The 13496-nt window shown below is 29.3% G+C and overlaps 1 protein-coding gene across 1 annotated transcript in view; it reads left to right on the top strand.

The window, feature by feature from the left end:
* The first annotated feature begins 359 nt into the window (after positions 1-359).
* LOC107456001 (leukocyte tyrosine kinase receptor) overlaps positions 360-13496 on the top strand; it is a 219144-nt gene continuing 206007 nt past the window's right edge. The window contains exon 1 of the mRNA XM_071178398.1: positions 360-1057. Coding sequence (XP_071034499.1) covers positions 859-1057 — 199 coding nt within the window. The 5' untranslated portion in view covers positions 360-858. The remainder of the gene's footprint in view (positions 1058-13496) is intronic.

Genomic DNA, 13496 nt, shown 5'->3' with positions numbered 1-13496 from the left:
GAGCCCAAAACTACAATGCTACAAAGTAAGGATTTGTTAAATTGATCTGCTGCTTAACGCGAGTAATCAAATAAACTAAGCATAAAATTTTGAGAAAAATTATTTGCAAAAATAAGATATAAAAAAGATAAAAAATAAGAGAGATAAATAATAAAGAGATTAAAAGCAACATAAAGTCGAAGTGGTTTTTCAAAGGCGAAGTTGAACAACAAAAATCAATAATTACTTTATTAATCCCCTTTTATTTACGACCAACTAAAAATTCAGCGAGAACGGAAGAAGAAAAAAAAAAGCTGTGAGTTATTAGCCATCACTCCAAAAAAGCTCTATGCATAGAGAGAAAACTTGTCAAATTTCTCATTCCCATTTGGCATTGAGCCTGAAACAGCTGCAGCGCCCTCTATCGCCGGCGCAACGCAATACCTCAACACTCTTTTGGAGCATCGGATACCGAGAGCTGCAAAGGAATGTTTTCACTGCCTCGCAAACATCCTCTGGAAGTTCGCAGATGATTAGCCGCAGTCGATCTTTTGCTCCCGGGCATCCTTTTTGCATGCACCCTAAGCATCTCCTCTATACCTTCGAGGCAAAAAGCATCATCAACCATTAGAAATTACTCAGTGCGTGTATGTTTTACTCCTCACCATCCTATCCTCGGTCCCGTTACCATGGATACGAACTGACATCACCCTAAAAAAGATGTGGAGATGGCGAAGGATCATGGTTGTTATTGCATCTCTACTTTATGAATCTGGAACTAAAGATTGAAGTTTCCTTTTTGATATTTTGACTCAACTACTTTGAGGTGCTCAGCCGGATTGACCAGTTTGACTTTATTGGCCATTTACCCACCGGACCATGGCCGTGGCGCCCGGCCGGATCCTGGTGCTGTTGCTCCTTGGGGTGGCCACGGGGGGTTCCATGGCGTTTGACTGTGAGTTTCCGGACAAGGAATGTGGGTGGTCCTGGTCCGAAGCATGGACACTACTTTCTGCCGAAAACAGGACGGTCCTGGGTCCGACAGCACCTCATGCAGATGCTGACAATAATGTCAAAGGTCAGTTACTATCTTATCTAATCTTATTCTTTCATTACATCAATGCATTATCTGTTGTTAATTAGTTCAATCTGTTGATGTATTTTCTGGACGATGATGTTATTTAAAAATAAATACATTTTATGACATTAGATTTTCAAGCAAATTACTGGATAACAACAATAATTTTAATTTGGTTTTAGGTTTTTATTACTAGCATTTAAATGACATTATTTTTTATTTTTTATCCTAAAAACTTTGTGTTTTAAACTTTCAAAAAAGTAACATTAGATTTATTTTTGTTTACGTAAACTTTGCATTCTTAAATTAAAATATTTAGATAATTTAATACAAATATAATTGAAAAATGAATAAATAGTTTTAAAATATTACTTCAGGTTTATTTTTTAATAGGGAAAACCTGTTTTAAGAAGCTAAAACAGACTTTTGAAGTTGGTTATAGGCAATAATTTTAATTTGGATTTGGGTTTCTGTATCTAGTACTTAATTTCAAATTTTAATTGATATAGTTTTAGATGCAAGACATTTGTATCGAAAAGTTAAATTGATAATATAAAATAAAAATAATTATTGCACTTTTTTATCAGCAAAAATTTATACTTTTAATTCTAAATTTAAATAATTTGACACAAAAATAAACAATTGAGTATTTCTTTAAGTTTACTTCGTTGTTATCAGTGGCAATTTCGTTAATTTCTATAATTTAAATGCCTAGTTAGGAAACGGAAACTGACTTTTGAAATAAATAATTGGATATAAGCTATAATTTTGTTGAAGGTTTAACTTAAATACGTTTACATGTTTTTAATTTCTTATTCTAGAAATTTGGAAATTTTTTTTAAAAAATTCCTTTTTATGCTTTTACTTTTAACATAATTTTTCGTATTATCTTATATATTCAGTTTAAAATATTTGAATAGTTTAGCACAAAAAGAAATGATCATAAATTAATTCTTCAATTTTATTTGTATTGATCAATGATTATTGTACCAAAATTTCGTTAATTATCTAACAAAAATTACACTTGCATCTACTTGAATTATTAAATATAAAGAATGCACTTAGTAGATAAAAATGTTAATAAAAATGAGAATGTTTTTTTCTACTTTGTGCATCTATGTTTATTATTATTTATTTATTTTTATATGACTTTAACCAACAATTTGGGAATTCAGACTTACCTTGTTTTAACATCAAGCTGCTTAATCCTTAAAGTTTTAGACAGAATTTAGCTTGATAATAAATTATGAATTAATAAATTTACCTCGAGGCGTGGTGGCTCAGGGGATAGAGCTCTCTCCTTTCAATGAGGGTAACCAGGTTCGAATCTCAGTGATGGCTGGTCGATAATAATTCCGCTGTCGGTTCCCACTGATTACAGTGCTGACGAAAAATATCCTCAGTGGTAGATGGATCAGAGTCCTTTGTCATCAGGCTAACCGTGGGAGGCCTTTATGGTTTGCTTCTCCATGTAACGCAAATGCGGGTTTGTTCCATCAAAAAAGTCTTCCACGAAGGCGAATTTCTCCCAATACTTGATCCAAAAGTTCCCTCGCCTTCTGGATTGGATTCAAAATTACAAGGCTACGGAATTGAACCTTAGTAGTCGCAAGTTAGCAAGGTTAAAATATTATATTGGATAATTTAAAGCTTATAATTAATAAGGTTGATATTTAATTTTTACAACTTTAATAATTTAAAAAAAAAAACATTTGTTTTAAAAAAAGAAATATGATTTGCCTGGTTTGCAGAAATATAAATTTATTTACAAGAAATGTTTAATAAATTTATTAATAATAATATCAAGTAACTCAATGATTTTATATCGAACTTAAAAATACATTAGTTGGGCGTCCATTGTTTTCTTTAATCAAATTTCGAAAGAGTTTGTCGATTTGTTATTTGGATAAATAAACATTATTATATATATTAATTTAATTCTATTCATTTGATTAAAAATGGTATTTAAATAAATGTTTTTAGAAGAATTAGAATTTTAAGTGATTAGTTTATTTATATTAAAACTGAAAGATTGTAGATTGTAGATATTTTCTTCTTTTTTAATTCCTAAATCCAAAAAATTTAAATTAATATTATTATCATGAATAAGAAGCAAGATTAATTTTTCGGGTTAAATATTATTTAGCAAAATTGTATAATCTTGAAAATTAAAGATGAAGTTTTCAATCATCAATAACTCTATAAACAGAGTTAATATTAAGAGTATAATTCTTTTCATAATAGTGTAAAAATGAGTTACCTAAGAGAGATAAAAAAAAATTAGATCCTTGTGGTATTCCACAAATTTGAATAAAAATGTGTTTTCCATTGGAAAAATAATTATTAAAAAGACAAAAATTAATTAGAATTTTCCAATAATCATAATCGCAATTAAGGATATCTTTAAAGTCATAGTAATAACTCAAAAGAACATCTTTTAGTTTAGAAAGGATAAGGCTATTGAAGAGATTCCGGAAATCAAAAGTCGCGATAGAATTAATTTTATTTTGTTTAATAAATTCTAAAATCGGTTGATTATTAGTGATAATCCAAATAAAACTTTCTTCAGTAACATTGTTAACTATTTTATTTAAGTAGTTAGAGAAAATGGTGCCAGGTTTAGTTAGGTGAGTATTAGACCCACATGTGATCATTTGGAATTTTATAGGACTTTTATGAAATTTTGGACTGATGATTGAGTAAGGAAATTATATAATGCTAATTTTGAATTTTAACTTCTTATATAAGGCTAAATTTTTTTTTATTGACAATATTAATATTTAAATTACTAAGTTTAAAATTTTTAAAATTTTTTAACTCTTTATTTAAAAGTTCAAGATGGAATTTTTTTTGCAGAAGATTGCATAATTATTGTTAGCTTTGTCTATGGGGGTAATAACAGTTAATAATAGTTGCAGTTAATAATAATAACAGTTAATAATAGTTGCTTAATTGATCGATCAATTTTAGAAAAATTCATTGAATTGTTACTGTTATTTAAACTTTCCTTATTGAAAACAAAATTTTCAAAGCAGTAATAAACAGCCCATTTCCATTCTGCTAACATACCTAATGGTAAAGAGAGTTTATTTGACATCTTTAAACAAAAATTATTGAGATCATTAAGAAAGTATTTTAGAATTTTATCAATTGATATATGGTAAGTGGGCTTAAAATTTTGTGTCTTTTATCATGAAATTTCTAAGTTTTCTGTAATATTTAAATTACTTGCAATAATATGTTTACGATGCTCATCAACAAAATCAAAATATTTCTCTTCTTCACAGTGACATTCATAATTGGATCTATATTTATTCTTCCTAAATTTTTGCTAATATCATTAAAATTAAAAGCTTTTAATTGTGTTAAAATCTTTTAATGGAAACAATTTTTTTAAGTTTTAAAAAATATTAAGAAATTTAATCTAATCGAAAATAGGGTTTCGAAAACTAATGACACAATATAAATTATCTAAATTTTTTTAATTACATTTTTCTTAAAATATTTTTAAAAAATATTTTTTAAAAATATTTTATTTTAATAATTTTTCTTCTTCTCTTTCCTAATCTTTATTATTTTCCATGTTTTCTTCATATTTTAAACTTATTTTATGAGTTCTATATACTTGCTTATATACTAGCTTATGCACAGTAAATAAAACTTAAGAGGGTCAACTGTGCCCATCTCAGTCTTCTTGACCTTGGGCCCTGGGGTGCAGGAGGAGATGTTCCGGTTAGGTGGTCAGCCGAAAGCGAAACCCCCTCCTGTGTTTAGCTCCCAAGCATTTGGTACTCTTTATCGACCCACGGAAGGGATGAATGGCTGAGTCAACCGTGCCCGACCCGAGGATCGAACCCAGGACCTGTGGCACGGGAGCGCGAAGCCACCGGGCTTCATATGGCTTAACAGCAGGTTTTAAAATTTTAAATTATTACTAAAATTCAACATATAAAGAGCTTGAACAATATCGACGACTATCCTTGAAAATAGTTAAAATTCAAATCAAAGTACTTCCACGCGGGAAACAGCTAGAGGGTGCAAAAAGTGAAACTCATATTTCTATCAGACGAAATGCAGGAAAGATTCAATCTAAATTAGTTAGAAAGTAATTGGAATTCGGATTGACGAAAATTGTGTTTGTGACACTCAGGAAACAACTGAAACGTATGTTTCTATGAGACAAAGCCCAGATGTCGTTTAAGCACTCTAATTAGTCGGAAAGGGGTTGGAATTTTAATTAAAGAATTGTGTTTGTAGTGGCTAAAAAGCGATCTGATTTTAAGAGAGATCCAGATAAGATTTAAGCACTATAATTAGTCAGAAAGAGGTTGGAATTTTAATTAACAAAAATTGTGCTTGTAGTGGTCGAAAAACGATCATAATTTGAAAGAGATCTAGATTAGATTTAAGCACTATAGTTAGTCGAAAAGTGGTTAAAATTGTGATTGATGAAAATGCTGCTTGTAGCAGTCGAGAAACGGTTGCAGTTTATGTACATATTTGACCTAGAGCTTCAGATGAAGCATTTTAATTAATTAGAAAGTGGTTGAAGTTTGATTAAGGAAAATACTACGTGTGGCGGTCCAGAAGCAGTTGAAATTTATATTTCTGTTAGACATAGCGCTCCAGATGAGATTTAAGCACTTTAATTTATCAGAAAGCGGTTGGAGTTCGGATTGATGAAAATGCTGCTTGTAACAATCAAGAAACGATTGAAACTCTTATTATCATCAGTCACAGAACTCCATTAAAGATTTAAGTGACCATAATGAAGAGAACATTTCAAAATGGTGAAACTTATTTTTCACTTTGTCTTCGGTTTTTTGTTTATTTTTAAAGCTTTTCTGATTTTTAAGTATATGTGAAAAACTTTGTTGCATATTGAATCTATCAAAGTTTCTGTAACTCTGATAAAAAATGAATTTTAAAAAAAAAGACATTTTAAGTAACTTAAAACAACTTTAACGGAAAACCTCCTTAGCTATAGAACTGTTTCATTCATTTCTTTTTTTGGGTTTTTGAGCAAAACTTGAAACAAGAACAATGTTTTTAGAAATATTATCTTATTTCCTTTTTTACAATTCCAACTTCATCATGGATAATTTTAAATGTTATAACTCCCACCTGCTACCGTTATTTTACTCCATTCGAGCACATCATGTAGCTCATAGTTCATCCGCCCCCTTAATATAGTTGGGAGAAAGATGATGAACTCCTACAAGGGAATAGTAATGAAGTTTGATGGGGTATGTTTAACGCCCACTCTCGCTGTCTAATGGGATTTGTTTAAACAGAAGAAACAATGTTCCAACAATTAAAATTAGTACATGAGCACATTACATTAGAAATTTATAAATATTAATTTTTTGTGGGTGAGTTTTTTTTCTTCTCGTGCATATAACAAAATGCGTGACAGAGAAAATGAGCGCATCTGGAAATGCGTGTTTGTAAAAAAAAAAAAAACGGAAGCAGCTCGAAATAAAGCCACCTTAATCCCTATATGCGAGATTTCGCTCTGTATCGATTATGGCACTGTTTATAAAAAAGAAAACGAAATTCCAAGTTAATTTGGATTAGCTGTTGAAATTTCTTAACTATCACAGGAATATTTTTTGTTGTCAACTTTTTTGCGCACGCATTTTGTACCGTGTCCCTTAGTTTAAACACGCATTTTGTTCTGAGTTCATTTTGTTTTATGTCCATTTCATAAACTCGTATTTTGTTCTGTATTCTATCTTTCAAACAAGAATTTTGTGCTATGTTGTTTTTTAGACTCGCATTTTGCTCTGTATTCTATCTATCAGACATGCCTTTTGCGCTATGTTCGTTTTTTAAATTAGCATTTTGTTCTGCATTCTATCCTTCAAACAGGACTTTTGTGCTTTGTCCATTTTTTAAACTCGCATTTTGTTCCGTAGTCTATCTTTAAAACGCGTATTTTGTGCTGTGCCCATATTTTAAATTGGCTCCATATAAGCAATGTCAAGCTCTATTCGATTCGATATCATTTCGACGATATTAGTTTAAAAAAATAATCGAATCACTCATTGTTTTTACAATAAATTGAAGATTCTAGTGCAGTATAGTGATAATGGACACTTTTTCCAGACTACATTCAACAAGGAAACCTTTTCTTAATATTGTCTCTAGATAGGTACTTAATTAATTTTCAGAATATTTACTAGGTAACAGAACAATAAACAGAAGATTAACAACATCTTTGAAAACAGTTATAAATGCGTTAGATAATTAATTGAATAATTTTACAAGGTCAAAATGTCAGCACGTAATAGTCTCTTAACACAAAAACCAAACAACACATTGTTATAGAAAATTTATGTATATATTTTTTCTCATCAATCAGCTAAAATGTCAGAGAAACATGGGAGGTTATTAGTTTTGCCATATTTATCTCTGCTTTTATATTATTTTTTAAAAAAAAACAATGAGATCCAAGTGGTTATTGTTTAATAGCTTCTAACGTCTGACATGGTTTTGCATTTTTATTTTTCACTCTCAGGGTATTCAGACGGAGCAAAATTTCTGTACTAGAGGGTACTTTTACCAATTTTGAGGGAAATTGGGCCAAAGGAAAAGAAATGATTTTGCCCATAGAGCAATAATGAAATGATTTAGAAATTTGTTACAGCCAATAATTCTATCTAAACAAATAAAAAAAATAAAAAACTAGTCATCCCCGTTCGATGACGTGCTCCAACTTCCGAAGTTGGCTACGCAGCCTTTGTAAACCTTGCTCTCTCACTAAGTTAAACCTATTTGAACTGCGTTCTTGCACAAAATATTAAGAATTTAAATTAATATTTATGAACTTTAAAACTAATTCAACTTTTAAAAATCAAACTTTGTAATCAATGCTAAGCTTAGAAAATTTTTTTTAAATAAATTAAATGACATACAATAGGAAAACTTGCAGATACAAAACGATAATTATGCTTTTAAAAAAACAAGTAATCTTTACAAATTTCTGACAACTGAAGCACTAATGCTCAATTTTCAATGAATAACAATAACGGAGCATGAAATTATTATCATCGATCTTGCAGAAGTATAATTAAAGCATATTTATTATAGAACCTCTTTGTTTGTCGGTATGAACTATTCACTTTTTACCTTTCTATTTATCTCAAGTTATATCACATTTTGTTTCAGTTTTTCGTTGTCCAAACGAGAAAAGAATTCTCAATCAGAAAATTGTAAAAATGTATAGTGAGCAAAAAAAAAAAAGAAAAAAAAAATCTAAGAATCATTTTTAATGGTTCGTGGGGGTGACCTCAATTATGCTAAATAATTAGTACAGACGATATTTTAAGTTGCGAAATCAGGCACAAAAACGTACTTTGTCTGAATAAACATAGCCTTTTTTTCCAACGGATTCAGATTTCTGTTTCCCAAAATATAGGTGGTAGCCGTAATCTTGGAAGTATGGTCCCCATCGATTGATCAAGAGACAGGCTCAAAGTTTGAAGTTGCGTATTTCGTCATATCTCGAGAACTTTTTTAACGAATTAAAACATTTTGTACACACTTATAAAATTCGTTTACCCAAAGAACATTCTATGCAAAAAATGAATTTTACTATATATTTTTTATGTTTATTATTTTATTTAATAATAGTCGAGGAAATGTTTAACTGTATACACACAGTTTTTTTTACATCATTTTAAAATATCTAATTTTTACTTGGCAAAATATAAAATAAACTGAAAATTGATAACATCCTTAAAATTCTATTTCTCAGGAAGTATCTGACGATTTTTGCTCAAATTTTGTATTCTGCAATAAAAATTTATTTACATACTTTGAAATGATGTAAGAAATTATCTACCTTACCACTCAAAATTTTTTCAACTTAAATAAAAAAGTAAAAAATAATAATTGTATGCCAACATTTAATTTTTGCAATCTTCGGATAAACGAATTTTTAAGGTCATGCGAAAATTTTTCAATTCGCTTTTTTCACATAATATCAGCCTTTAAAATTAAATTTCCAACTTCTTCCAAATCATATTTCATAATACATTTAGATAAACACACAACTGAAAAAGGAAATTAAAACTTTACGCTGCTTTTTTGCTAATTAAATCATTTCCACTAATTCATTTAACACTACAAATAAAAATTAAGAACAACAAGATTTCTGGATTATTTTATCAGCTCGCGAACTCACGTCATTCGTAAATGTTCATTTTTACAAAAAATCCCATTTTTCCAAATCTCAGTTTTTTCCCATATCAAAATGATAAATTACTCTCCCAAATATGTCTTAATGTTATATTCAAAGCGAGCATGCAAGCGAAATGCGAAATAGCGTATTAGTTTTTTCCCCTACCATCAGAAATACAGCAATTAGTGAAATTAAAAAGTAAAGTTGAGAAGTAACATTCCTGTTGCAGGAAACGCAAACGATTAAATTATTACTCACAGTATAATTCTCAGACGATTTTTCCAGGTATCTGTATTGAATACCGCAGAAACTAATTTACGCAAACTAATAGGTGATGGGAAATCCCCAGGTGTATAAACGTAGGCTAAGTTGCCACCAAATTCTTTCACTGAGTTAATGAAAAAATACTCTAGAAAGTTTCTTGGTTCAGTTTCCTTACTTCACTACTAATTTCAATCCTTAGGCAATTTATTTGGCAAGATATTAAAAGATCGTTTAATGCTTATGAGTTTGGTAAACGAGTTTGGTAGTTTAAAGCTAAGGTGTGTATAGTTAATGCGTGATATTAACTGAACTTTCCGCAATTTTTTGAGTTTAATTTTTTTATTTAATCAATGTATCAGAGATCGAAAGGCTTCGAGCACTAAGAGGTTAAGAGATTTTATTAATTTTCTTTCTAGAAGAGCGATTTTTAATAAAAGGCATAACGATTTATATCATTACAATATCTGTTTTTTTTGTGGTGTTAACGGAATTATGAAAAAGTTTTAAAGCACTTATCTGGAAACAATACTGAGAAACAGTTTGTTGTAGAAGTTTATCTTTGAAAAAAGTGTTGCTAATCACTATATCGTGAACGGAGAAATGGTGAAAATATACAAAATGGTACTCTCCGCCGCGTTCATAAGACATGAGTTACAAAAAATAAATAAATAAAAAAATAAATAAATTAATAAAATTTTTTTTTAATAAAATGCATTGCGAAAATAAAAAACAAATCACCCTGATCGACTATTTGAGTTAATGATCGGATTTTTACACATCAGGTCTCAATCTTATTGGTTCGTTTGCTTGGTCTCAAATATATTAATTAATTACAGCAGACGACGTTTTGAGTTACGAAATCACAAGACACAAAAACGTACTTTCTTTGAATAAACATTCCTTTTTTTTCGACGTATTCGAATTTCTGAACTCTTAAAATATAAGGGGTGGGGTAGTCGCAACCAGGAGAATATGGTTCTAATTATTCTATCAGTAGGGCAGTTGAAAATTTGGAACCCTTAGTGTTAATTTTGCTTTTTGCGTATTTCGTCATATCTCGAGAATACTTTGAGCGAACCGAAACATTTTTACTCACAATCATAAATTTATTTTTATCCAAAGGTAATTCTATGCAAAAAAGTATTTAGAATTTTTTAATAATTTGTTTCATTATAGTTCAAAAAATTTTCTACTGTATGGCACACAATTTTTTTACATCTTTATCAAATTTTAAATATTTGAGTGATTTTAAATTTTATAACTCATTTTACCAATTGTGCTCAAAATTTGTAGTTTTCCATTTAAAATTACATTCTTTAAAAATATGTTAAAGTTTTCTACCTTAAAATTTAAATGTTTTTGACCATAAAGCATCAAAAAAATTATAAATAATTATTAAAGAGTATTTCTTTGAATAAACGAAATTTGTAATTGCGTGCAAAAAGTTTTCCTATCGCTTAAAAAGTTCTCGAGATGCTTAAAAAGTAAAATTAGCTTTAAGAGTTCCAAAGTTTCATCGCTATCCTGACCAAGCTTTTGGGACTATATTTCACAGATTGCGGCTTATCCATACTTAAGATTAAAACTTGAATCAGTCGGGAAAAAAAGCATACGTTTACTAAAAGAAAGTACGTTTTTATGTCTGATTTTGTAACTTCATACCATCTGCACTAATCAATTCGCATATTTTAGGTCACCCCTTCAGACCATTAAGATTGAGTTCTAGAATTTGAAGAACAGATCATTAGATCAAAATCTACTCAAGGTGGTAATTTTTGCGCTCTGTATCATAATGAACTATTTGATAAATTAAAATAAATTTTGTTAAACAAGATTTCATGTTTCAAGAAAAATCGGGTATAATTTCTTTTTCTCAGATTTGATTTGACCTGTTCACTACTGATGTACAAAGGAATATGGCAAAAAAATACTTCCAAATTTCTATTTTACTACTATAAGTCATAATAAGATAATAAAAATATGAATTATGCTACTGGGGGGCTAGTAGTTCTTAGTGCCCATGCGAGGACCTCGGGTTTTAACTAAGTAAAAGGATATAAATATGTCGAATGTCAAGTTGCATCAAGTGGGAACAGACATGCATATTGTTATATTATGGTCTATTTAAGTACAATGATCAATATATTAAGTAATTATTTATAATAAGTAAATAATTTTTTTAAAAAAAATACGAAGTTTTATTAAAGTACAATGCAATACTGCATTGAATCTCAGTTTCAAAACTATTTTAATTAAGCAAACCCTGCAAATGAAATAATTATTGAAAATTAGATAACATTAATTTATGAAAAAAATGTTTAATACTTGGTAAAATTTATGAAAAAAAAACACAAAAAGTTGAAGTTATTAAATCGCTCATGGGCTGCAATAGAAGCTGCAATTCAAAAAATCATGTTTTGAGATAAGTGGGTTTAAAGTTTTCATTGCTAAGCAAAATGCATAAGAAATGCTTCAGTTTGCTTAAACGAAGATAACCTTTAAGTTGAATTAGGAGTTGTGCACGTACTGCTGCTGAAAAGAATGTTTATTTTCATATTTACACCTGTTCTTAGTCCAAAACGCGTGTTTTTTTAGTTATGCCACTATTGCAGCCCATGGGCAAAATGTATGTATCTACCTCAATGCGATACAATTAATTGATTTAATTTCTATGTAATTAAAATACGCTTAAAATATTATTAAATTGATATAAAATTACATACATATAATGCTATGAGATTTCACTTGACTACTACGCTGTCATACATTTCGCCATACGTACCAAGGTACACATACGTCGATCTGTATGTTCTTGACTGTATAATTTTTAAATATTAAGTAAATGTAAATTTAAAATATTAATACAGATCACAGAACTACCAAGTCCGAAGAACGAAACTTATTCTCAGAATAACTAAATTATATAATATTTAAAATTACCTACTGTTTCGAGCACATTGATTTGTGGTCATTTTTCGAAAATCACTTCTGTGTGAGTGGAATTTTTCCTAAATAAATTTCACGTTCTGCTTCCATTGGAATCTCCAGAAAACTTAAATGTCGATGAATGTATTCCGGTGAGGTACTGAGGTATTGAAGGGGTAGGTTAAAGCATGGGACTAAACACGACGGATTTGGAATTATTGAAAATGTACCAAATTGAAATATAGGCCTTTCCTAAATAGAACAATTTGAAAAAGGAATATAATCGGAATGTTATTCGATAGTACACAACTATGTAATATTTATTCAATATTTTATAGAGAACACTTCAGTAGCAAGATTTAAAGTCCCCCCCCCCCAAAAAAAAAAATTTGGTTTAATCTGTTTCTCTAAGATTTAATTTAAAACCGTGAGACTGGGGAAACCTGGAAATAGGAATTATTGAAAATATATCAAATATTGAAAATATATCAAATTAAAATATAAGCTTTTTTATGTTAAAACACTTTGTAAAAATGAAGGCTATTTCAGTTTTTTCAATAATACACAACTAGGTAATACCAATTCAATATTTTATTGAGAACATTACTGTTGCAGTATTTCAGGTTTCCCAAAAATTCATGTATGATCTCTTTTGTTCATATTTGATTTAAAACTTGAAATTACGGACTGGAAATATTGAAAATATACAAAATTAAAATATAGTCCCTTTCTATGGTTGATTACTTTGCAAAATAAAGACACATTTTAATTTTTTCAATAATACGCAACTGTATGATTTTCAGTAAATATTTTATTGAGAATATTTCTGCGGCAGGATATCAGGTTTCACAAAAAATTATGTATCCTTCTCTCTTTAGAAATGTGATTTAATACATGAGACTATGGACATCCTGCAAATTGAGAAAAATTGAAAATACACTACTGTACGTGCTTTTCCCATGTTGAAGCCCTTTGCAAGAAAGAAGAATAATATATTTGTTTTCCCTTATAAACAGCAGCATGATATATATATATATATATATATATATATATGTATCTATATAT

The sequence above is a fragment of the Parasteatoda tepidariorum genome, chromosome 3 (assembly GCF_043381705.1).
Source record: "Parasteatoda tepidariorum isolate YZ-2023 chromosome 3, CAS_Ptep_4.0, whole genome shotgun sequence".
NCBI lineage: Eukaryota > Metazoa > Arthropoda > Arachnida > Araneae > Theridiidae > Parasteatoda > Parasteatoda tepidariorum.
The sequence above is the reverse complement of the archived record's forward strand: the minus strand, read 5'-3'. Positions and strand labels throughout refer to the sequence as shown.